At 41.7% G+C, this 26620-nt stretch overlaps 1 protein-coding gene across 5 annotated transcripts in view; it reads left to right on the top strand.

Annotated features, from left to right (window-relative positions):
• SLC44A5 (solute carrier family 44 member 5) overlaps positions 1-23947 on the top strand; it is a 162805-nt gene extending 138858 nt beyond the window's left edge. For 3 of the 5 annotated variants that reach the window (XM_067563405.1, XM_067563409.1, XM_067563406.1), the window contains exons 15-22: positions 1710-1972; positions 3619-3713; positions 4152-4255; positions 6696-6769; positions 13573-13643; positions 15242-15330; positions 16066-16150; positions 18512-23947. In XM_067563405.1, coding sequence (XP_067419506.1) covers positions 1710-1972; positions 3619-3713; positions 4152-4255; positions 6696-6769; positions 13573-13643; positions 15242-15330; positions 16066-16150; positions 18512-18624 — 894 coding nt within the window. In that variant the 3' untranslated portion in view covers positions 18625-23947. Of the gene's footprint in view, positions 1-1709; positions 1973-3618; positions 3714-4151; positions 4256-6695; positions 6770-8764; positions 10145-13572; positions 13644-15241; positions 15331-16065; positions 16151-18511 lie in introns of those variants that run through there. The other 2 variants (XM_067563407.1, XM_067563408.1) reach the window with 2 other exon arrangements.
• The last annotated feature ends 2673 nt before the right edge of the window (positions 23948-26620 follow it).

Genomic DNA, 26620 nt, shown 5'->3' with positions numbered 1-26620 from the left:
AGGTGGGGAAACTGAGATACAGAGGGAAAGGCTTACATTTTCAGAAATGTCCACTCATTTTTTTGGTGCTTCAATTTTTGGATGCTTAGTTTGAGAGGTACCAAAAGGCATCCAAAATCAGTGGCCAGTTTTGAAAATTTGGGCCTTAGAGATGTGTCCAAGGGCAAGTTTGAAGAGCAAGTTAATGGCAGAGACCCAACTAGGTACCAAGTCTCTCAGTTTGCAGTTTGGTTACTAGACAATACTGCCTATCATAGCAATGAGGATAAGTTAAAAACATTTACAAAACACTTCTCAAATCTTTTGGCATTTATTGGGAGCAGTTAGGTCACATCGGATTCTGTATGTTTTGCGGGTTCTTCCGACACTAAAAATGTTTATGAAACCTAGCATCAGTAGAAATGTCTCCAGATATTTTAAATGTCCATGGAAACAGCTTGTTTTAAGTGAAAGCACTGCCCTGAAATGCACGCATTCCAAAGACTATAGCACTCTGCTGATGTCTGTGAACCAGAAGGGGAAAGAGATTCCAGTCTGATCATTCTGTTTTCATTGTCCAAATGACAAATGGACAGAGGAAACAGCACAAATAGAGAAAAGTAAATTCAATTCTAAAAATTTTTGTTATAATAATCTAAGTTTAGACGGATAAGAAATTCTGTGACTGGATCCTCACTCAGCTGGTGTAAAAAGTCGTAGCTCCATTGACTTTGGTTGAGCTAGTTATTTACACAAGTTGAGGATCTAGCCGTGAGTTTTAAATAAATATGACTTTAACCTGACCAGCTGCTCTGTAAGGAAACTGAACAAGTTGTGTATCAGGAGAGGGGATTTGTGTAATTCAGACCCTGAATCTGTAGCAGGGCTGTTTTAAGACCTTCGTAGGCCCTAGGCACACTTGCCTTCGTAGGCCCCCCGACTGATATAACTCATTTGATTTTAAGCTATTAATAAATAATTTTTAAAATAAAAATAAAAAATTATATATAAAGAAAATTTTTCGTAGGCCCTGAAAGTTTCATAGGCCCTAGGCACTGTGCCTAATAGATAATACGGCCATGATCCGTAGGGCCCAGTTGTGCAAAGACTTGTGTATGTGCTTACATTTATGCATGGTGAGCAGCCCATGGAGTAATCACAGAGCATTAAGTTAAGCGCATATCTAAGTCTTTTTTTAGTATTGGATTTTTAATAAGTTCCTACTTGGATCGCAGGATCATTGTCAAATAATTGTGGCTGAGTTGCGGACAAGATGTGGAAAATCGTGAAAAAAGTAATACTGGACCTTTATTAACTACAGTAATTTGGAAAAGCCAGAAAAGACCTATTTGTTTAAGAAAAAATTGCTGGAACAATATAAACACTCAACTATTATGTTATGCATGCTAATTTTTTTGATAACCAGAATTTTGTTGCAACTATATTACAGTCCTTAATGCGCGGCTGACAAAATTGCAGTGGAAGCCTAATATTGTGGAATCCGCAATTTCCACAATATCGCAAATTAAGCAGGGCCTTAGTTTTTAATTATTTAAATCAATGTAAATGTTTTTTAATTCAGTTAGACTTCCATGTGGAGCTCAGGATTGAATGAGTTAATGAAACATCTAGCAGAATATTTTGTGCTAAGCCATTTAATTTCAGAAATTGTCCTGACATGCCCTGTTCATTGCTTATGATTATTTTTGTTTGTTTTTCTTTCTAAACAGACTTTTAATACAACCAATGTGACCAAATTATGTGTTGGTGCTCAGTGTACTTTTGCTTTCTATGGAGGAGAAAGCATGTACTACAAATACATCTTCATCTTTCAACTCTCCAATGCTTTTGTCTTTCTCTGGCTGGTAAACTTTGCAATTGCACTGGGTCAGTGTACTCTTGCTGGTGCCTTTGCCTCTTACTACTGGGCCTTTAGAAAACCTGCTGATATTCCGCCTTGCCCACTCTTTTCTTCATTTGGACGAGCAATACGGTAAGGAGAAGAATCTGGAGTTTAATCTCTTCATATTTCCTAGCACTGCTCATAACGATTTCACTATGCTTAGAGTATCAAAGGAAAACAAGAAAGATTAGTCATTAAGGACTCGATCATCCTAATCATTACAGATCTGTATTTTGTTATTGACTTCAGTGGTATGAAGATCAGGTCCAAATTAATTAAGTGCCTGAATTTCAAAAGAGCGGGAAGCTCTGACAAATTGTACGCCTAACTTATACAAGCAATTACTGCACCTTTGTGTTATTGCAACACACTAATGGCCAGTTGGGCACCTAAAAAATATAAATTATCTTACTGCAAACACAATAACGATATGTGGATGTACACATTTTTGTGCATGGGTCTGGGCATTTTGCTTTATTGAAAATCAGGATCATATTGACCTTTGGTGTAATTATTAAAAGCACTGTATAGTTTAAACTTAAACCCAATATTTAAATTTGTACATTTACATTGTATCAGCATTCAGCTATATATTAATAATCTTTAGTTAAAATTAACAAAGGAAAACACATTAAGGATATAAACATTTTTACCACAACACAGTTGTAGGCCTATTGTAATTATAGCAATCATGTGATACATATGTCTTCCCTTAGCAGGTATAAGGGAACTAGCTTATACTAACGGCATGTCTTAATGAGGAGATTAACCGGCATAGCTATATTGGACTAATTATATATCATTATTAATTGTCCTGTGTGGGCTCTAGATTTCAGAATAAAAGTGACATTATTCCAGAATAATTACTATTCTTCCAGAACTGAAGAGAGTGATTGGATTAGCAGCACAGAGTGACTGGGTAGCAGTTGATGAGTTGTGCCAACTCAAGCTGTAGTCTATACCTCCTGCAAGCTAGACAACTTGAGTTAAAAGCATCTCTATGCTTCAGCTAAGACTTTTTGTATGTGGGCAGGACTTGAGTTAGGGGCAGCCACTTGACTTATAACTCAGTTTAACTCTGCAGTGAAGACAAGCCCTTAAATAATGTTCAACTAATATTTATCCTTGGGTCTCTCTTCCTTAAATCATATTACATCAACATAGTATGTATTGTTTGGAAGAGCAACAGTGATTAAAAAAATACCATAATATTACAGAAAGTCAGACCTCTTATAGTTGTATCTAGCAGGGCAAATTGTTCAACTAACACTAGGGTTATTCATGGAGCCTTGCAAATCTGCGGATACCCACTTTATATCCGCAGATATCTGCATCTGTGGATGCGGTTGTATTGTTTACCATTTTGTGGATCCAAATTTTTATATCCGGGCAGGGCTCTAACAGTGAGATAGGGTGCTAGTGCCGGTGTGGCTGCAGATGGGGATACATATAAAAGGTGGAGTGTGATACAAATTAATTATCATGGATGTGGATCCAAATTTATGTATCCGTGCAGGACTCTATACAGCAGTATTTAGTAGAGGTAATGTTTCAAAATCTTTCATAAGCATCAAGTTCTTAGCAAATTTTGCATTGTCGTTAATCTTTTTCAAAAGACTGTTTGCAGATTTCACAATTTATAAGATATTTTATTGTGATATTTGCCAGGGTCCGTTCAGTTATATAGTGCTGTTGTCTCCTGTAACACAGTATAATACTGCTTTGTTTTGTATTAGATACCATACAGGTTCACTAGCATTTGGATCTTTAATTCTTGCAATAGTCCAGCTGATTAGAATAATCTTGGAGTACCTGGATCACAAACTGAAAGGTGAGATTTCTGAACTTGCTGTAGAATATTAAGAACTCATCTTGTTTTCCTTCCTTTTCCGAGATGATTCTTCAGCTATAAAACATTTAAGAGGCAAATCCTGGACTGGTATAAATCACTGTAGTACCCTTTGAAGTCAATGGATCTATGATGATTTACTCCAATCGAGTGTTTGTCCTTGAAAGCTTAATATAAGAATTCATGCAGGAATTTAATGTGATATAATGTAGGCTAGCGGGCTAGATTCACTCTGGAAGGGAGGAGAAAATTGCAATTCCTTGCTCCAGTAATGGAACAGGATTCACGTCTGAGATAGAGCAGGCAATGTTTCAACTACTGACCAATCTCAGAGGATCCATCCATTGTGGGCAGCCTCTCATGTTTTAAAGACTAAGCCATCATGTGTCTGCATGTTTTGCTCTCCCTTCTTTTCTGTAGGTACTCAGAACTCCTTTACGAGATTTCTGCTCTGCTGCCTCAAATGCTGTTTTTGGTGTTTGGAAAAATTCATAAAGTTCATAAACAGAAATGCCTACATCATGGTGAGTATTTTCTCTCTCAGCATGTTCTAGCATGATGCCTGGGGCACTACCAACAGTATCTTAGATATAAGCCTCAAAGTATGCGTACACTGCACACCACTGGCAGGGCCATGTAGGGTACTTGTACCTACATGCTGAGGTGACAAGCAGGCTGTGTCCACACTGTGATTTGTAGTGAGGTGGAGCAGTGAAAGGCTCTGACGGGAGAGCTGCCAGAGTCTTTCCCTGTTGCTGCAGCTTTTCACTACAATAGGGAAAGTCTTCAGCGGCAGGGAGGCAGCGGCACACTACGCTGCTTAAAATAGCAGTGGAGACATGGGCGACACCGCATGGGTGTGTGGAGAATGGCGTAAGGCACATATCTTAAGATTGTGGAATGTCTTAACACTACTGACTCAAGCTATGCCTCACCGTCTACACTACTGTTTATACCTGTGCTAGGAGGATGTGCAGTGTCTGTACCCTACAAGCTGCCAGAAGGAGTGTGCAGTATATTAAGTTTGGCTACAGTCTGTCACTATATGACTCTAGAAGGTAAAGACTTGGATTTTAGTGACTTCAGGGAAATTCATATGCCCCTAGCCCCCAAAATGGTAGTATCCTTTTTTATTTCCCCTCCTCACCATCCTGCTTCTCCCACCTCCCCCAACAAGTATCCATCAGACATGGAGATACAGCATGACTGGTTAACTTCCCCTAACCTGCTTCAAACACTGATCTCAACAGGAATGTCACCACATCCTGCGAACACTGCATATTACATACCAACGTGATGTTTTTGTTAAAATGTGCTGCTGTTAACAAGGAAGCTACAGAACATTCAGGACTTGTATTTGCCAGTAAAATCATAGAGCCAAATTCTGCTCTCAGTTCCAGTGGTGTAATTTCAGAGGAGTTTCATTGGCTTCGGGGGAGAGATTCTAGTTTTACCACCTTGTAAACAAGAGCAGAATTCACCCACGTTGTCTTGTTTTGACCTGAAACAATTTCAGTAAAGTGTTTTGCAGTCTCAGAGCTGTTATCTCAGAGGAAGTCACTGTAATGGTTTCATTAAAACCTCATTCACTCCAAAGGGATCTCAGAATTAATGCAGTCTTCAGGGGAGGAATTTTTTTCTGTCTAAGACCTTATCTGCATGGGGAAAATTGACCAGCATAGCTATTCTGTTATAATTTAACTATTCCAAAATATCTCCCCCACATGGACACTCTGTTCTGGAATGAAAGAGAATTTATTACACTTTGTGAGCAAGGAAATTACTTTGGAATAAAGTCACTTTTATTCAAGAATAGAGTCTCCACACAGGCAGCTGTTCTACAACAGCTAGTACAGAATAGCTTATTCTGCAATAGCTGTGCCAGTCAGTTTTCCAATGTAGACAAAGTCTGGGCTTGTTTTGTGTGTTTTAAAATAAAAGCACTAAACAACCTACATTAAAATAAAACTGAGATTGTCCAAGAAAAGCAAGCCATGTCCCTGTTAAAGTTGTTGCCCTTCTTTACACTTTTTTGGACACACTGTGCTTTCATACGAGCCAGTGTAAATCCAAGTTAACTCAGCTAAAGCCAGTAAGAAGTAGCTGAGAGCAGGACCCGGTCACTGATAATGCTGCAATTTTGCAGAGCTCTGAACGAGTTGGGCTTGATTTGATCTTGCTCCAATCTTACACTGATGTAACTCCACTGACTTCAATGGAGTTACTCCTGATATACGTCGGGGTGAGAACTGAATCCTGAGATCTGAATCATGTCCATGATCTGTGTAATAAGACCAGCAGCATTAAGGGCAGGGGTGGGGGGGACAGCCTAAATGGATATTGTTAGTTTGGGCCTTCACTAGCGAAAGACCTGAGCTGCAGGGTTGAGATCTGGACTGAATTTCCCCAAAGGTCAGGGGCATTTGGAGCCCGGGTTTTCCTTCTGGCTCATTTGTAGCCTTAATCTTGTTTTAAAGTAACTTTTTGTGTTCAGTTATTGTGCCGAATCCTGCACAGATCACAAGGGTGACTCGATACTTCTTTGTGGATGGCTAGGCCACACTGCTTCTCCCAATGTTCCCCTCGACTTGCCATCCTGAGTCCCTCAACTGTAGGCCCATCTGATTCAGGTGCGAGAAGCTGTGGCAGAGACTGAGCTCCTCCACTGCTCTACTTGGAAACCTAAGTATTGTCTCTGTCTCCTGCCTTTCCTTCCTGCACGTCACCAGAGACTGCAGAGCCTCACAGAGAGGTGATCTGGAGTGGAGGGTGGGCTGGGAGAAGTAACGAAGCAGGAAGTGTCTTGTGGGATGGTTTATGGATGTGTGGAGGTGGATGGGTTTGGTCACAGATGGGAAAATAACTATGTAGGGCCTTCCATATGCAAAGCTTTACAGGGCCCAGAAAACTTAGGGCTGTCACTGACTGGTTATAGAGTTAGCATCAACTGTTTCTGTTTTGCAGATTGCAATATATGGTAAAAACTTCTGCACCTCAGCAAAGGAAGCTTTCTTTCTGCTAATGCGAAACGTGGTGAGGTAAGGTGTTATGTTTCCTGGTGCTGGGAGTGACACCAGGCCAGGAAACTCACTTTTCCCCTAGAAAATTAATTGTAACTGGTCCTTCTTTTACACATAGCTCTCCCTTTTAGCAGCTCATCATGCATCTGGCAAGCCATAGAGCTAGATATTCAGTAGCCTGAGCTAGGATGATTTTATCTAACCTGACAGACAGCTTTGCTGTGGGTTAATTGGTTGACATTTTAGGTGGCTAGGCAGGCCTGGTAGCAGGGCTGCCAAGAAAGCAACGGGTCAATTGAGAAATTTCTGTTGATGTATTACACACATTATAGGGCAAGGGTGCCCATCACCTTGGTATCTGGGAGCAGTTTGCAAGGCTTGAAGTTGGGTCTGTTCACATTTCCTAATAAGAGGAACAGCTAGATCTAACCCTCAAAAGCCCTGGAAGGAAACTTGGAGGGAGGGCTGGGAGAGTGACAAAGGAGGAAGGGTGTGTTTTGCTTTTTAAACCCATGTCTTTAATAGTATCTCTCCTGGTGTTGAACCACCCCCCTTCCTGGTGGGTGCAGCCATTCAGTTAACACCTCTGCCCATTGCATGCCAGCATTAGACAAAGGACTGCATGCTGAGGTCAGGGTCTCTACTCCTGTTATCAAGGATTAATGTCAGAACAGTGTCACCGCCCCTTTGCAGTCTCCATGCAGAAGGGAAAGCTAAACAGTCTTTGTTTCCTCTCAGAGCTATTGCTAAGGCTTCAATTTTGGCATGGAAATCTTTAGTAAATTTCATGTTTACAGTGTTGTAGCCATGTTGGTCCCAGGATATTAGAGAGACAAGGTGGGTGAGGTATATCTTTTATTGGACCAACTTCCGTTTGTGAAAGAGACAAGCTTTAGAGCTACCTAGAGCTCTTCTTCAGGTCAGGGACATGTACTCAGAGTGTGACAACTACATAGAAGGTGGAACAGAGTGTTAAGCATAAGTAGTTAACACATATTGCAAGGCCACTTCACTGTGAATGGTCCCTGACAATGCGTTAACTACTTATACTAAACAATCTGTTCCATCTTGTATTTAGCTGTGATACTCTGAGTGCCTTTCCCAGAGCTGAAGAAGAGCTCTCTGGGGCCACGTCTACACTACAAACTTTGGGCAATGCAAGTTCTGTCGGCATAAAGCTGCCATAGTTAGTATATTACTTGTGTGCGTGCAAACTTGACTCCTTTCATCAGTGCTGCAAATACTCACCGGGGTACTTGTATTGAGGCATAATGCATGGGTAGATATCCCCATGTGCAACCCACCACCATCCAGCATATGGTCTCTTGGGAAGCATAGGCAATGCAGGATCAGGCAGAAACAAGTCATGCAAGGGTGACTGGGACCAAGGGGTCCCCAGCATGAAGTTGTCTCCATCCTATAATGTCATGTATAGCCCATAATTTTCATGCCTTTTTTTAAAAATCCCATGAACTTGTGCAGGCCTCCTCTCTGTCTGCCATCTCTGACAGAAGCATGGAGTCTGCACTATAGTCATAAGCATTGCAAGCACAGGACGCAGAATCCTCCAGTATTTGCAGAGCCATAAGAATAACCAAATCAGGGCGGAACATAACGATTTCTTGGAGGACATAGCAATGTCAGGGTTCTTGGTAGCATTCACGGAGGAGCTGCAGATGGTGGAGCCTGTTTATGGGCCCAAGAAACGAGCACTGACTGGTAGGATCGCATTGTAATGCAGGCTTGGGATGAAGAGCAGTGGCTGCAGAACCTTCGGATGCACAAGACCACATTCCTGGATCTGTGCGCCAAGCTCATCCCAGAACTCCAGTGCAGGGACATCAGAATGAAAGCTATACTGACAGTGAGGAAGCAAATGGCAATTGCAGTGTGGAGACTTGCAATGCTGGATTGCTACCGGTCAGTGGGAAATCATTTTAGAGTTGGAAAATCCATATTGGGGGCCATTGTCATACAAGTGGCCAGGGCCATTAATCATCTTCTGCTGTGCAGGATTGTGACTCCTGGCAACGTGCAAGACATAGCGGATGGATTTGCAGCAAAGGGGCTCCTGAACTGCAGTGGAACGATAGACGTCACGCATGTCCCTATTTTGCCACCAGACTGCCTTGCCACAGAGTACATCAACAGAAAGGGCTACTTTTTTTGTAGTTCTGCAAGCATTGGTGGATCACCGTGGATGCTTCACCGACATCAGTGTTGGCTGATTAAGGAAAATGCTTGACACTTGCATCGTTAAGAACACAGGACTGTTCAGAAAGCTACAAGCAGGAACTTTCTCTCCCGACCGGCGTATTACCATTGGCAATGTTGAAATGCCATTAGTGATCCTGGGACACTCAGCCTACCCTTTGCTCACCTTTATAGCACTAAGGAAAAATTCAACTACTGGCTCAGCAGGTGCAGAATTACAGTAGAATGTGCTTTCGATAGATTGAAGGGATGCTGGCGTTGTTTACTCATAACATTGGATCTCAGTGGGGAAGAAACATCCTGGTGATTATAGCTGCCTGCTGTGTCCTACATAATATTTGTGAAGCAAAAATGAAAAGTTGCCCCTAGGGTGGCGGGCAGACGTGGAGCAGCTGTCTGCTGAGCTTGAACAGCCAGACACACGGGCTATTAGAGAGCTCAGCACGGAGCTGTATGGCTCAGGGAGGCGTTGGAAAAGCACTTTAACAGAGAGCCATAGTAATGCATGTGGTGTACTGTGTTCTACCTGGACCTGCTGTTCTGGGACCTCTTAGGAATTGTGTGGTGCTTGGTGCACATTTATGAATATAATGTCAATGCACCTATTAATTTTACGGTGTACATTTATGATTATTGCACTGTTTGTCACTGATCCTATGAGCTATGTACAGTAACAAGTGGGTGCTCTCAGAACTGCAAGGCCCTCTGCAGCATATATTGTGAACTAATTATTTTCCAAATAATAGAATTTTATTCAGGAACACACCCAGTTCAAAGAAAAAACTGTGCAATCTAAAAGTAAACACATTAAAAACTTAATAACTTAATGAATCAGAACTTAAGAAAGGGAAAGTACATTCAGGTCCATTTGCACCTACACCTACAGCAACCACGGCTTTCACAGGTCGGTGTGCGTGAAACTGTGGTAGCCCTTAATGTCTCCCGGCGTGGAGAGGCAGGGGTAGGGATGTGGCCGCTGACACCATGTGGAATGTTGAGGGTGTGTAGGGAGGTGCTGTAATGGAGTTCTCCATGGACCACTAAGGGAGGCGATTCTGTGATTGTTGAACCTGTAGGTCCACAAGAATCTGTAGCATCTGGAGAAGTCCCATTACGTCCTGGTGAATCTCCTTCTCCTTTTCCTGCTGGGACTCCTGGGCTGAAACCCTGTATCCTTTTTCCTTCTCCAGGCTGTCTGCAGTGTTTACCCTCCAGGCCCTTTGCTCATGATCTGATGCAGCACTGGCTTGTAGGATCTCACTGAACATGTCATCCCTAGTCCTCTTTTTTTCTCCTCAAGTGGCTCAGGTGTTCCACGGATGTGGAGGGGGAACTGCTCAAGGCCGCAACAGCAGCAGCTGCAAATCAAACACACAGAGGCACCATTGTCAATATAGTCACAATGAAAAGTGAAAGTTAAGATTCCGAACTCCCCCCTTTCCTTGCTCCCTTACAGTTTTCAGTAAGACACGCTCATGCACACTTCTGCTTTGGGGTGCTTGTATCTGGCATCACTCACAGCACCGGCCATAGTGAGTATGGCCTGCAGGAGTGAAGGAAATGAGGAGGGAATTGCTCGGTTGCATGAAAGTATGAGTACAGGGCAGTGGCACTGAAAAGTGGCACTGTTTTCCACAGACAGTGGTGATTTTAGCTGATATCTCATTCCTGAGGGTAACAAAGGCAGAGAGAGCACAGCTGATGCTGGTGTCCCAAAGCTGCTCGGGCCTGTATGCTGCTAGCCTGTGAACTGCAATGGTGCCTGCTGAAGTTATTGGTGACTAGCATGGGAAAGTGTCCTACTACGGAGGAAGAAATAAAGGCTGCTGTCCCTAGAAACCTTCAGAGAGGACTGCAGAGAACTTCCAAGGAAGTTTCATTGAGATCATAAACTATCTGCCCTGCATGGCCTCCCCCTTGCCTAACATTGCGGGGGAATGAAAACCAGGTAACTCTGTCTCTTTGTTGTACCGCCACCTTTTCTAGGATGAGCAAATTAATGAAAAGGCGATAGCTGTGTCCAGTTAAGTTAAGGGACCTATCATTGTAATGAGATATACAGTTACACACTTACCCTGCATCGGGCTCGTCCATGCTCGACTGCCAGGACTGACTGGACTGCGAGAGCCTCAAACAGATCCTGGCTCGTGGCATAGCTGGACCTCCTGGTTGCATGTCACCCATCCCCCTCCTCTTTGTCCTCCCTCTTGCTGTTCACACCAACATCCTGTGACTTGGGCTCCTCAGAGGTACCCACAGGTGTTCTGCAGGGTGGTAGTGGGTTCTTTGCCGAGTATGGCATGCAGCTCTTTGTAAAAGCGGCAGGTCTGCAGCTCAGCATCGAATTGACAATTCGCCTCCCTGGCCTTCTGATATGCCAGCTGCAATTTCTTCGCTTTCACATGGCATTCTGCTTGTCCCAGTTGTACCTCTTCTCCTGTATCCCTTGAGCCATCTACTCAGAGATGCCCATTTTTCTGTGGCTGGTCCGTAGCTGTGTTTGCACAGCCTCGTCTCCCCACAGGCCCAGGAGATCCAATATCTCCTGTCTACTCCAAGCCATAGTGCATCTGGAGTGTATAGCCAGCTTGGTCAGCTGGGCAGTTGCACACAACAATGGAGAACTGCTGGGTGTGCTCACCAAGCTGGACAATCAGGAAATGGCATTTCAAAAATTTGCGGGACTTTAAAGGGGAAGGAACCCTGGCTCAACGCTGCTCAGGGAGGCAGTGTTACTGCATTGCTGTAACGGGGCACTTACATCCATGGAAAACAAATTTTAAATGTAGATACATGCACAACTAGGTCAACGCAAAGTGGCTTATGTCAGCCTAACTTTGCAATGAAGACCAGGCCTGTAGCTCAAAAGCTTGTCTCTTTCATCAACAGAAGTTGGTGCAATAAAAGATACTAACTCATCCACCTTGTCTCTCTAGTAAATTTCACGGCAGAGGTCTGAAAAAATCACCAAACAATGTCGTTTTCACTACATCAGCATACCCAAAAGTCTAGTGGGAGATGCTGAAAGATAGGCCCGGAGGTGCGTGTCTGGGAGGGAGGGGGGGAGTTTGGTGATCGAGCCCCTTTGTACTTACCTTACAGCAGCAGCTCCTGTCTTGCACAGCTGGGCCCAGCTCCCCACTCTGGGCATTACAGCTTGGCGCACACTGTCACAGCAGTATTTAGGTTTGGCCTGTCCACCCCTCTGTAGACGGAGTCACATGGGTAGATGGGCCAGACCTGAGTGGTGACACTGTGCACCAGGTAGCAACACCACTCAATTTGGGGCCTAATCATGTATGTTTTTACAGCCATTTCCAAGATTTCACAGACTTTATTCAAATTCATGATTACCATGGCCTCCATGACAAAATCATAGCCCTAGCTATCGCTTCCACTCCTGTTCTTTATGACAGTGTTTCTCAAGCTTTTAAGTAGCAAGTACCCCCTAAAATTTTAATAAGTACCCCAACACTCAATTTTCCACTCTGGGAGCTGGGACCGGGCGGGAAGCGGGTGGCTGCCGCCTGCCTCTCTTCATTGGGTTTTGTGCCGCGTACTCCCTGCTTGTGTCTCGTGTACCTCCAGGGGTACGCGTACCACAGGTTGAGAAACTATGCTTTATGATATTGCTCTTAGTCACCAAGAGCAATAGCTAGGAGCCAGGCCAATCTTTTTATTGTTTTGAATGAGGATTTTCTAGTCCGTGTATTCTAGTTCTAATTCCCAACTCTGAAAGGCTAATGATGGTTTCTTTTCTTTAATTTGGTTGTTGAATGTATATCTTTCATGGGAGCAGGTACATTACATTACCATATACATAGCCTTCAGTGTCATCAGGTGTCTCGCAACACAAGTCTCATTTCCATGCCATGAGTCAGGCAGGATTTTGATCAGAGACTCCCTGCAATAAGCCTCCATTCTGGCCTCCTTTCCTTCCTGTTTTTTTCAGTATGATTAGCGACGCAGGCTCACTGTCAATTTTTCTGACTCCTGGCAGACATTCACCTGGGGCTGATTCTCTGCTTTGAGATTGCCCCCTGCTGTGCTGAGACACCTCAGCCTAGCTTTGAGGTTTCAGTGCATTCTGAAAGCAGAGACAATGTGGCTAGCAAGAACTGAATGAAACTGACACAAGTCTACTAACAGCACATACAGATGCTGGGCCTCCTACATTTCCTGCTAGGGCTGGTCTGCCCATGATCGGGCTATGAAGAAGAGCTGAAATAGAGAAATATGCTAATTTCTTTATCACCAAGAGTAACATCCAATGAATAGCTTTCAAGTGCTGTCAGCAGTTTTGCTGTAAAATGGCCCTCCCTGTTCAGCCAGGTGCTGAGTGCTCTCCACTCTCATTGATTTCATTAGGAGTCAAAAGTCTTTAGCCCGTCACAAGATTGGACATTTAAGAACTAGAATTTTAAAATGCCATCCTCCTCTATCTTCTCCATGTTGATTTCTTTCATTGTTATATTGATGGCCAAAGAACCAGTGCAAGAAAATCCCCTTTCTGACCCAGTTTCATCAATTTTCCATGGAATTCATGTAAAAGCATAGAGAGCTTCTGTTTTGAGGTACTTAAACATCATTTGTCCTCTGTTGAACAGAGTTGCGGTGCTGGACAAAGTTACAGACTTCTTGTTATTCCTTGGGAAAATTCTCGTTGCTGGTGGTGTAGGTAAGTCAGTCAGTTATTTCAATGTAATGTTGATTCTTATCCCTGCTAGCCTACCATGTGCTAAACTTATGTGTGGTCAGACCACACATCAAGGACTTGCTCTTGCAGACTTCGATACCATAAGCACCAATCATATGACTAAAGAATTACAGGATTGAGCCCAAAGAAGCATGTTTTCCCTCTTTTTTTTCCAGCTTACTTTGTGAATTTTATAGCATTTTTTGTATAGTCACTTCTACTGTTCTTGTGTGAGTGTGTGATGGCTGCTATTCTAGCTGACACACTGGGGATTGAACTAGGGACCTCCAGAACTAAAAGCCTAAGCCGCTACACCATGAACTAAAGGTGCAACCTGATTGTAATAGCCTCATATCTTCTCTGGATCTGGCAGAGAGGGGAACCTGTGATATACAATCTCCAGTGTGTTACAGGTGCACACCTTTCCCCAGGCTGTGCAAGAGAGTATTTACCAGCAGCAACAGCAGCACTATAACTGAAACTGAACTGTCAGCAAGCAGGATGCAGGTGTGTGCACAGAGAGAAAGTGGAGTAGAGCAGAGATGGGGTGGGCCTGAGCATCTTTTCTGCTGTTACACTCAGGCCTGTCCAAAAGACTCTTCCAGATATGAGCAGGGGAGCAGACAAAATCGTTCTAACATTCTTTCAGTTTTTCCTTTCATACTAATAAAAGTCAGAACATGCTGTTTACAGTGTGCTGTGGCAGAAAACAATTTTTTTTTTAAAAATTGGTCCATTTCAAAATTTCAAGTTGACAGTGTGCCCTTCAGGCTTCTTAAACTGTCACAAGAGTTTCAAAACATGATTTCATAGATGCCCACCTTTATATTTTGTATGTTTTTCCACAAAATCCTAAATGGATTAATTTTTACCAGCAGATGAAAATTAGATCTGAGACCAATGTTTTTGTCATTACTGTAGACTGACTTTAAAAATGGAAAGGCAAATATGATTGAAACACAGTCTCTGAAATGTGAGCCATGAAATGCAGAGATTGAGGTCTTCCTCCTCCTTAAGGATACTTTCTTTAGGATAATTCATTAACATCCCTTTTCTGTTCTGCTTAGCACAAATGTGCTGATGAATTAATGTATGTAGCTCTAGATTTATCATGAAGTGTGTTTATCAGTAGCTATGTCATTTCTGTTTTTAATCTCCAATAGTTAAACGTTCCTCCAAAGAGTGCAAGCTAAAGCTGCAGGCTTTTGCTCACTTCTCTTTTTATTTTTTTAAACATCAGTCTGATGGTCCTTTTTATTATCATACATTTGATTGTACTGTGTATTCTTATTTATTAGTTTTGATATAAAACCCAGTCTGACTCCTGAAATAAAACAACTGACTCATGTCTTTCTGGCCCCACAAGTATCTTTACGATAATTCATTTATATGCCATTTCCATTCTGGTCAGAATACAGATTCTGGGGGTAATTAATATTTAGAGATTTATTGTTCAAAGCTTCCTGTATAACCTATGCCAGAGTGTGCTTTCAGCTGTGCCTCTTACCCATTCCTCATGAGAGTGAAGTCCCAGATACCTGTGTGAATAACTAAAGGTCTGTACTCTGTGCTTCTTGCAGGTGTCCTAGCCTTCTTTTTCTTCACACACAGAATACCGGTGTTCACACAAGAAGCACCAACATTAAATTACTACTGGGTACCCCTGTTGGTAAGGATGCAGTTTACATTCTTAGGACACTGGGAGAGTTTAGAGGGCAGCTCTGTGTCAGTTCTTGGGGAGCACACACTGGCAACAGCAGCTCCACCATCCTGTCAATGGGTGCAGCATCCTTTCCTGTGGCTAGCCAGCTCTGCCAAACTCCATCCCTCCCTGACTCATTTCAGGTAGCTTTATACCACTATGGTGCAGCAGGGAGCCTCAAGGGACTTCAAACCTTCTGCGTGCAGAAACGTTAGGTTCCATGCCATCTCTGTACAAACCTCCACAGACAGTGCTTGGGGTAGATGATGGGGAACCAATTGCAGCATCTCTTCTTAAGAGAGGAGGTCTACAGAGCAACGAGAAAGCACTTGGCTCCTATGTAAATGCTTTCCCTGTGGCTTCCCCAATAGATCTTGGGATATCTGCAGGTTGGGTGGGCACTGTTTCTTGAAGGGGCAATCTGAGGGAACAGAGTTTCTTAGTTCCCATGTGGGTATTCCTGCACTGAGGACAACATGGCCCCAAGCTGCCATCTTGGAAACCAGTGACAGTTGTACATCACCGCACAGTGACTTTAATCTGTGAACTTTTGCTTCAGCAGCAAGACTACTGCAGAATTATGGAGCTGTAAATAAATCCTTTCGTGTTTGTTTAACAGTCTAAGCTCTTGATTTTGAGGTAATGTTGCCATGATCGTGTCAAATGCATGTGTTTGGGTTTTTTGTTCTTTTTTTTTTGCAGACTGTCATTATTGGCTCTTACCTAGTTGCACATGGGTTCTTTAGTGTCTATGCAATGTGCGTCGATACACTTTTCCTCTGCTTTTGTAAGTATTGAGTCCTCTTTCATTGACACCCCTCTTCTGATGACATGCAGGTAAAGAGCTACCTTGTCAGTTTCCTTACAGAATTCACATGACATGCTGGCATATTGTGGGAATAAGGAATTGCTGCTGTTCTTAATACAGGTGGTTTAATTTTACGACGGGGGATTGTAAAGCTCAGTCATCAGATATGCCTTCATTAGCCTATTTGCCAAGCTAGTGAAATGTATCTGGGGCTCACTGGGGTATCTGGCTTTTTGTTCATTAAATGGCTCCTAATTTTTACTAACGCTTGGCTTTTGAGTGCTTTGTAACCAGATGTGTCCAGCGACACAGGTCACTCAGACATCGTACTAATGCCAACAGGCTTTGCACTCAGATGTTCTCCTCCAGCAAATGTGCTATGTGGCTGATGATGTCGCTGTCCTTTTGGTTTCGTGCTAATAACCACGACAAAAGCTTCATTCTGACTTAACATGAAATTTCCTGAAGATACCATTTTAAACCTGTCAGCCTCTTGTGACCGCATAACTAACCGGAGCTGACTTTTAAAAGGGAGGTGGTTAGGAGCATGTTTGACTTCTTGTTCAGAGAATGCTCAAATCACCGGAGAAATCAGTTGCTCTCAGTTTAGACCCTAATTATCAGAAGGTGTGCTCACTACAGGGCATTCATTCCATTTGCCAGACTTAATGAAATTTAAAACAAAGAGTTGATTCTACTATAAGGAGAGCAGTCCTGGCAGAAGTATATTGAACTGGTCGTCGTTGCATCTGGCTGCATTATTTGACTGTGCTAACTAGTCAAATAGTCCATGTGGCTGAGGGTTCCTAAGTGCACATTGTGGTAGGGACTTGGAGGCAGGTAAGCACTACTAAGGGGCTTAGTCTCTTCTCACATTGGGGTAAATTCTCTAATTCCTCCGAAGTCTAACCCCATTGTTAGAAACAAAGTGGTGAATCAGGCCCTGAGCACAGCCCTTGCCTCCTGGAGCCTCTGTTCCCTTAGAACAGGCCAAAACACCAGTGACACATGACTGGGAGCACGCTGGGGTGCCAGGGAAGTGACACAGATTAAAGTAAATCAAAATCATTTCCTGACCAACTCCTATCACCTTTAATGACCATCAGTATTAATTTATTGCAATGGGCCTGTTTCTCCTTTCACACCGTGTAAATCAGGATTTATACACTGACATGAGAGAGGAATCACAGGGGGAGGAGGCCGTTGGCTCACAAGCAGTTTCCTTCTCCATTTGATCACAAGGCACCGGTGGCCATCTTAGACGCACTAGCAGTGTATGTCTTGGAGCAGGGAATTAGGTGTCGGGAGACCTGAAGGTTTTTTTTATTTTGGGCTGTGCCACTGACTCATTGTGTGACACTTAGGCCTGAATCCTGCAAAATGATCTGCACAAGCAGCATCATGCCCATCACGTTGCAGGACTAGGGACACTCAAGGTCCCATTTTCCCTGCCTTTCCAAAGTGCTTTGGGATCCTTGCATGAAATGTACAAACATGCAAAGTGTTACAGTTTATTAGTTCAATCAAGGCACAGCAAATCCATTCAGTCTTGAGCAGACTTCAGAGGGATACAAATCATTCTGTTATAGTTTGTGATATAATATTAATAAGCAGCAGTAAATCATGTCGCAGCTCTGAAGATATCTCCTACTTTTCACTAGTTCACTCACTGTTTGTACGTCTTTGTTGGGGTTGGGAAGGTAGAAGGGAAATGCATTAATATTAATGGGGAAATTAATATTTTCTTGTAGGTTTCTTTCCTTGTATGGCAAAACTCTGAGTCTCCAGAGCATTATTTGGAATTTACATTCCATTCTGCTTCCTGTGCCATGTACAGCTGTGTATTATGGGAGTGAAACATTGTGCACGTATGGGGTCAGATTTTCAAAAGAGCTCCTTTTAGGGACAGATTTTCAACAGTGCTCAAAACCCAGCAGTTTCTTTTGTAACACTTTTGGCCAGATTTTCAAGAACTAAGCACCCACAAAGCCAAGCTTTTCTGGCCCTAGTTGTGTGTGCTGAGCCCTTCTGAAATTCCAGTGTGATTTTAAACAAAAGAACTGGAAGAGTTAAAAGGATTGATGTGCATAACTTTAGAATGCCAGTGAGCCCTGCACTGACATTTGTCTGTTTTGGTTTAAAACCTTCTCTGATTGGGGAAAAAGTGGAACTTGGTGCTTTTCCAGTGTCCACCAGCAACTTAACAATGTAGCTACATTGTCTGGTATCAAATTTTCTAATGTTGTTTTTTCTGCTTTTCCTCCTGTTGAATTCTCTACCCTTGTATGTTTGTTCGTTTGTTTGCACTGCTGCTTGCTGCTTTTGCTGATGCAAATTCAGGTGAAGATTTGGAAAGAAATGATGGATCTACAGCAAAACCCTACTACATGTCAGCTAGCCTGCACCAAATTCTGGGAAAGAAGGAACTAAGCCCTAAGAAGGCACTGGGATAACTTTTAAAAATTGCTGAAAATCAAAACAATATCACTTTTACGTGGGATGTGTATAAACTAGGCAAAAGTTAAAACTGTAAATAATGCTTCTGGTTAATGGGTGATTTTTTTCTTTTTCCTTGTGTCTAAAAAAAAAAAAAATCAGCAATTTGATAACATCTAAATCGATAGGGAAATGCTTAAATTAAGAGCTGTGAAACAAGGCCCCATTTTAGTTTACAGAGTGCCTATGAAAAAGGAAAATGTAAATTTGAAGCATTTTTTATCGATAGCTAATGGTGTTTTAATAACTTTTGTAACACAGATTGCTGTTTCAGATGACAGCAGTTTTGATAACAATTCTTTTTTATAAGTGTATATTTGTAAACAATATTCAGGCAATTTTTGAAAGCACTACAGTGTAACCTAATTAGCCATAAAAAAGATAGATCAAGACTCTAGCAAACCAGCAGATGGTACTGAATTTGTAAATATGGTGCTATGGTTGTATTTTTACTGTACAAGCTGGTTGACAGCTATTTAAACTGTGATTATATACATGTACTAATGGTTCCCTACGTCGATCTTCTTATCACCTCCATTACAAACTGTGTATGTTAATAAATGAGAGTCGGTATCACACAGGTTCAGTCTCAGAGAAGGTAGCCAGAGGAGACTACAGCTAAATCTGCTGTGTAGTGAAGTCTGTTATAACAAAACTCTTTTTAAAACAGAAGTTGGATTAAACATTGACCTCACCGTAGGAGCTTGAAGAACATGGTTTGTGGTTCCCACAATCTTTCTATTTCCACCTGAGGCAAGATGAAACATGTATAGCTCTCATCTGATGTGGATGGGAGATGCCCTTGTATTAGTATCCCCTGTGCCTAATGGTTCTATGATGATGTTGAGCTCCACCTGAAGTATGGAAAGGAAAAACTGAAATGCATCCATTTTCCATGGAGGCAGGTCTCCATGGCCCTTCATAAGTTCCAAGGAATTATCATTTCCTGAGGCCATCCTAGAGGGGCTTTTCCTACTGACCAGTGCAAGATCCACCCTCCTTCTAAGGGCTGAATGCATTGTCTTCTGCATGGCTCTCAGCTCTTGCTAGCCCGTGGACTAAGTGGCCAGGAAATCAAATCTGAGTCTCCCACATGGTAAAGCAGAGCACTATCCATTTAGCCAAGTTAGTTAATGCAAACTAAGTACGTTTTAGAGCATACCAGTAGGGTATATGCAGAGCAGTTAGAGTACAATGCATTAGAGGGTTTTATAAATCAGAGCCCTCTGGTGCCATGTAGGCAAACTCTCAGACCCCAATTCTGCTAGCCTTCTGTGGTGGAACTACCATGAAGTCAATGACAGTTCCACTTGTGTAGGGCTCCCAGGATCAGCCCTACATTTTATCTGAGGATTATGAGGAGTAATACAAAGATACATGATAACTGTAAGTAGGAGGAAAGCAGTTACCTTTCAAGGTGATGTTACTTTTGTGAATTGGGCTAAAAATACTCCAACCTATTTAAATACTAATTGTTCTAAAATTTAAGGAGGCCCAATGGGCCAACGTCCCATGAGCATACAAAGACACAAAGCCTGTGAGACTACGTTCTAGCCTTCATGGGCTACAGAAGTTTGAATGGAGTATTCCATCGCAGTCCATTTAAACAAGGGTAGAATTTGCAACATCATCCAGCTCCGTTACTACTACAGAAATTGAGCTCCTGGAAATTACTCTACATCACAGTGAGACCCTGAGTGTCATAACACAGGGGTAGGTTCTTTTCTAGTTGTCTGAAGGTCAATCATATGGGAATGGATTTTTAAGACACCATACGTTAGTCCCTGGAGAAGAGCTCCAATCCCAAGGTCAACCAAGAAGCAAGGGTTAGTGTAATACAAAAAAGATTAATGGAGGGCCTTCCTCCATCCTGCACTTGGGTGAATGGGAGAGGAGTAGGAAGCTCCCATCACTCCCAGGTAATTTTGTTTATTTATACTGACCCATAGGTTGAATCCAGAGCTCAGATGACCTATAGGTGAGTTAGTCCATGCATATGGTTGGTGTAACTCCTGGGGAATGGAAGGATCTTGAGATCTTGTGGAGTGGAGTACTAGAGATGAATCACTTTCATGTGCTGTTTCTCCTTCACTCAGTGAACTCTGGAATTCACTGTGAAGTAGGGATGAGGAGTTAAATTTGAGCCTTAAAATATTAAAGGTAAAGGCCTACGCTTTCAAAAGTGACTAGTGCTTTTGAGAGTTTTGATTTTTGAGTGCCCATCTTGGGACACCTTTAAGGGTGCTTGGGTGCTTTCAGAAAGTGCTGAACGCCCACCCTCTGAAAACCAGGCTGATTTACAAGGCATCTCAAGTTGGGTATTAAAAATGGAGAGAAACAAAAATGCAAGTCTTTTGAAAATTTAGGCTAGAATGAACTGTTGGGGGCTACGTGCAATCATTCCCCTTCCATGATCTAAAAATCTGTTGATCTGCTATTTTGGATCAGGCTTAATGTAATATAGGATGTTACTGTAATTCGTTCATTAGTTTGCATCTAGAAAGACTGAGTTGAGCGATCTATAATTCTGCAGTGGATTGAAGAGTTTTACCTGGTGCTCAAATGCAAAAGCATATTTCTGAGTACAATGTGCTTTTTCTCGTATGAATGTAATAGAGTTTAATAGAAATATGACAATATAAATAGTAGTAATACAACCAGTCATATGATTAGAAGTTTCTTAAATAAACCTATGCATTTGCTAGAAGAATTTCTAAAAGTTTTAAACTGAATTATTGATTGTTTATATACATATCTATATAAATTTCCTCCATTCATTACTATTTTGTGAGAATTAGACTATAAATGAACAATGTTTCTGAGAAGAAAATATAAAAGCCATTTTTAATGAAGCAATTAAGAACTGTGAAAACGCAAAGCAATATCGCTTTAATTCTGCAGTCAGTAAATCAGCTGACATTATTTAAAATTCAAATTGGTAATAGAGAACTTTATATTTTGGAATAAATTAGGCAGAAATTAATACAAATATTAGCTTGCAAAATAAATCACACTTTTATTTTTTAAGACTGTTTAAGCCTGATTATTATAATGATTCTTAACTAATCTTTTGGGCCAAATTTGGCCAATTTACAACCCACACAATCCCAGTGAAGTCAATGAATTTGGCTCTTTACTTTATTTGTTTTACTATGAAGCTAAAACTTAATTAATATGTACTTTCTTACTTTAGGGAAGTTAAATTTAGGGCTAAGTATGATATGGTAAGATTGTGTATTATGTAGATTTTGATAATGGCAAAATTCCCATTGATTTCTAAGGGCAGAGGCAGGCCCATGTAGTGACAAAAGGCTGATTATTATTATTCCAGCTGTGTTTACAGTATAATAAATGCCAAAATATCAAGTATTGAAAAATTAGAAAGCTAAGAGTGCTGTTGTGCTGTAAGAGTTCAGCAGGTGGTGCTGTTACTTTTCTTATTGTGCTGGTTTGATCATTTACTTTGTGCCATTCTTCCTCCTAGTGGAAGATTTAGAAAGACATGATGGCTCTGCAGAAAGACCCTATTACATGAGTAAATCTCTCTTGAAGATTTTGAACAAACAGAATGTAGAAACCAAGAAACATTAGAAAATAGTCAATGTTGTTACCACCCAGTCATGTTTGATTTAGTCTTGGCTTGATGCATTGTTTTCCCAACACTCTATTAATTGTTGGCTTTTGTTTGTGTGTTTTATACCAAAGCTTCTATGTAAAGCCATCAGAATTGGTAAGGAAACTGTTTAAAAAACAAACAAAAAAAACCAAACCAAGATGGGAACATTTTTATACTAAGATTTGTTTCTTCTTCATGTTCTATTTAGCTTTTAATTCTAGTGGCTTGGAAGTTTTGAAGATGCTGAATGTTCTTTTAAATGTAAGCATGTTAAAAGTATGAAATGTTTTCCTGTTGCATATTCTGTTATAGGACAGTAAAAAGATTTCTGAAATCACCATATAAACTTATTCTAAAAAGAGTGTCTTTAAATATCCTTCTAAAAATAAATGGTCATAAAAATGATTATACTTAACAAATTATCTCTGTATTGCAGTATAGAATGTCGTCTTTTAAGTAATTGCCAGTCACTGAGCCTGTACAACTCTGTCCTCTATGACAAAAGTGCCTTACTGGCTTTTATTATTACCCAGCTTATATTTTGAAGTTTACATACATAATTTAAACCACAAAATAGAAATTGCTAGATAGGAAAAACAAGACTTTCAGCTTAGTTGAAATGAAATGATATAAAATCAACTGCAATTTAAATACATTTGACAATTTTGTTAATAATGCAGTATGCACAATTTCCCTTTTACTATTGTCAGATCATGAAAATGTATTATATGCTCCAACAAGAAAGCAAAAGAGAATGGTTTTGTTACAAAAAGAAAATGATACAAGAATGTTTGGTTTGCTTTAGTGAACTTTTCTAAATCTAATTAATGGAATATTGAACTCTTTAACTGAGGCCCATTTGGACTTCAGCTTCAGAGATAACCCATTGTACCTAGGTAACTGAGGGTAGAATTGGGTCCTGGGTATTTAAAATAGAATGGAAAGGGAAGTTAATAGGTATCTGTTACACCAATGTTATATATGTATTTTTATGTGCCCAAATGTAAAATAGATGCTTCATTTCAAGACTGATTATGTACTATTCTGGAAGGCATCGGACGAAGTGGGTTGCAGCCCACGAAAGCTTATGCCTACATAAGTTTAATTTGTTAGTCTTTAAAGTGCTAAAGGACTCGTTGTTTTTGCTGTATACAGACTAACATGGCTACCCCTCTGGAACTATTCTGGAAGTGTTTTTATAAATGATCTTTAATTTTCTAACTTTTGATACAGATTATTGGAATATAACTGCTTCATGTTTAAGTGAAATTACTAACTCTACTAATATAAAAACCGATTGTCTGTTACTATATGTTACAGAAGGGCCCATAAGCCTTTATTCTAAATAAGTACATGTAAAATCACAAAAAGGCAATTTAAAGATTGAAAAATGAAAGAGAAGTAACTGTCATTTTAACTTATCACATTTGTCTTTTTAAAGTGATTTTTAGAGACTTATCATTATCATGCCAAAACCAAACTAATGTGAGCATATGACACTCTGCGCTCTAAAATATGTTTGCTTCTGCTGTGCAGAAATATTGGGAATGTCTTGTTTAAATATCTTTGATAACTAAAATGTTTAATATTTAATGAAATTTGTTGTTAATTATTGTTTTACAGCTCTTGGGGTTTGTTCTAATAAAGATTTAGATATAAAAGAAGGATGTCTTTATGCTGTTGCTTTTATTTCGGTGTGTCACTTTTAAATACCTTCATGAAAATTCACTGTAAAAATATTTGTTAGATTTACATTACACTATATAAGTGTATCCATCTCACGCCCTGGGCACCACTGACATCTTAATACATCTCCTTTAATAAACAGACTCCAGGAATTACCTGCAGATAACAGAAACTTGGCAGCAACATGATTATAATAAACCTCACCAACAAAATCACCCCCAGAATGATGCATCACTGCAATGTGGCAATTAGGAGTATTCAGGCTGAATCCAAGAACTCTCCTTAATGTATTTATATTTGTTTTAGCACATGCTTCTTCAACTCCCTTAGTACCTTGTACAACTTAAAAAAAAATTAAAGGATCAATATCCATAACATGAAAGCTACTGGGCTGACACTAAAGGGAATGAGTGGTGAACTGGAACCCAGAGGTGACAGGGAGATTTAATATTATTATTTATATTACAGTGGTGACTAAGGCTGTCAGTCAATGATCGGGGGCACACTGTGCTAGGTGCAAACACATAACAGAAAGACGGACCCTCCCCGGAAGACCTTACAATCTAATTAATGATCTTAATATTCTTACATTAGTTAGATCCCCATTATTATGAAGGGCACAGAACATGCCAGTGAACATGAATGGAGAAGTTTCCCTTGACTAAAGGTGGCAAAAATTCTGTGAGAAACTAAATTGGACAAAGCTCATAAGACCTCTTATGAGTGGGGGGTCTCTTGCCACAGCCTCAGTGTGAGTGGAGCCCTACACCCACATGGAGGCTGTTGTAGGATCAGACTCAAAGCACTCTCATTTTAAGGGATGTTTGACTTTAGAAAAAGCAACTGAAGGGCAAGAAATAAGCCAAACCTGGGCATCTTCAGCAGATGTGTGGCAAGATCCACCTATTTTCCAAAGCTTTCCTGCCGTAGCAGAAGACTAGGAAACACTAACATTTTTTTAGAACAAAAAAAACTTGAAAAGCTTCTGGAATGTGGTAGATGTAAAGAGCAAAATTGGCTGGGAAGTCCAGTATGGAAAGTGCTCACTAATCTAAATGACCTTATTAGTACCTAGGTAGTACAGAGAGTGATAGGTGGTAGTTGCAGAGACAGCAAAGAGTTAACAATACTAAAATATGAGACTTACCATTTGCTGTCTTATACATACCTGGTTAAAAAGCTCCAGCTCGCTGTCAGGAAACTGATTAGAGGGACCATTGGAGAGCTCCTCAAAGAACATTTGAAAACCTCTGGGCATATCCTCGGGTGAGGTTGAGAGAGTAATGTAGGAATATCCAGCTTCTGGAAGTAACTTTCTCAAACTGCAAAGCATCTGTCTGCCCAGGTATTTGCATGTAGTCCCCTCCTAAGGCACCCCTGTTTCCACAGGTGGCAGACCCCCTTAGTCTGTCCTTCTCAGGGACTTAGTGACCCACCTTAGGCCCAATGGGCCCTGGTTTCTATCCTAGCAGTACCTCAAAATGCACCCCACTCCTGCAGTAGCCCATAGCCCCCAAGGATGGCGGAGTTAGAGCTCACTGAAAAGGGGCGGTGACCCTTGCTGGGACACTGACAGCTGTCCCTTTTGGTCTGAGTCCTTGGTGGCTGCAAGTCTAGGCCTTCCCTGGCTCTAGAGGTGTCACGCTGGAAACGCAAAAAAACCAGCACCCTTCCACCACCACCAGGCAAGCCTGCTGCAACCCCCACCCTCAGGTGCCTCCACAACTCCCCCAACAGCCATTTATAGCATCTAGAGAGCTAACACATAGAAATAAGACTGATAACATCGCACATCTCCTCACTCTTACACACTTGCTCAGAGCGCTTGCGTGTTGGTGGGCAGACTGCTGCTGTATTTTTAATAACAGCTCAAAACTATCACTTAAACTGAGGAAGTAGGACACTGCAGCATCTTTAGCTGGACACAGAAACCTTTAACAATAGATATCCCAGTGTATTGTGTTAATAATGCAAATCTTTAGACCAGGGGTCGGCAACTTTCAGGAGCGGGCCCGCAGCCGCCACTGCTGCGGGGAAGGGGGCTGCAGCGCAGGCTTCCCTCACATCAAGGGAGACAAAATGGACTCTCAGGTTCTCTGTGGCAGAGAACAAATTAGATGCTGCATTCTCTCCAGCTTCTCTAACCCAGCTTCCTTCTGCCAGCTCTCTCTACTCCACGGTCCCCCTCAGGCTCAGCTCACATGTCCTAGTCCTGTGTCGGCTCTCCTAGTTGCCCAGGCATACCAATCAGGCTCTGGGCTGGTAACTCCTCCTCCCAAACACAGCGTCTGTCCTGGCACAGCTCACATCTCCCAGGCTCTCCAGGGGCTGCGGTTCATTGCTGGGCTTGTCATTCAGGCTCCTAGCCCCTGCATGCGTCCCTCAAGCGCAGATAAGGGAGGCAGTTTGTTTCAGTTCCAGTCTCTGCCTCTGTGGGACCTGCTTCTCTGACATCCCCACACTGGCCAGGGGTGCTAAAAACACTCAGGGTGCAATCTACAAAAGATACTTCGGTGCCCGAGTTAGGCGCTTGAGTCCCCATGCATGGCACCACTGCAATCCACACACCCCCCGCTTGGCTGCCAGCTAATCCCAGCGGTCCCTAAACTCACTTGGCGGCAGCGCCTCACTTTCTGTTGGCAAAGTTCCTG

This window comes from Emydura macquarii, unplaced genomic scaffold (genome assembly GCF_026122565.2).
Source record: "Emydura macquarii macquarii isolate MOO-44397 ecotype Brisbane River unplaced genomic scaffold, CSIRO-AGI_Emac_v2 contig_2481, whole genome shotgun sequence".
NCBI classification, from domain to species: domain Eukaryota; kingdom Metazoa; phylum Chordata; order Testudines; family Chelidae; genus Emydura; species Emydura macquarii.
Note: the sequence above shows the minus strand (reverse complement) of the source record. Positions and strands in the feature narration are given on the sequence as shown.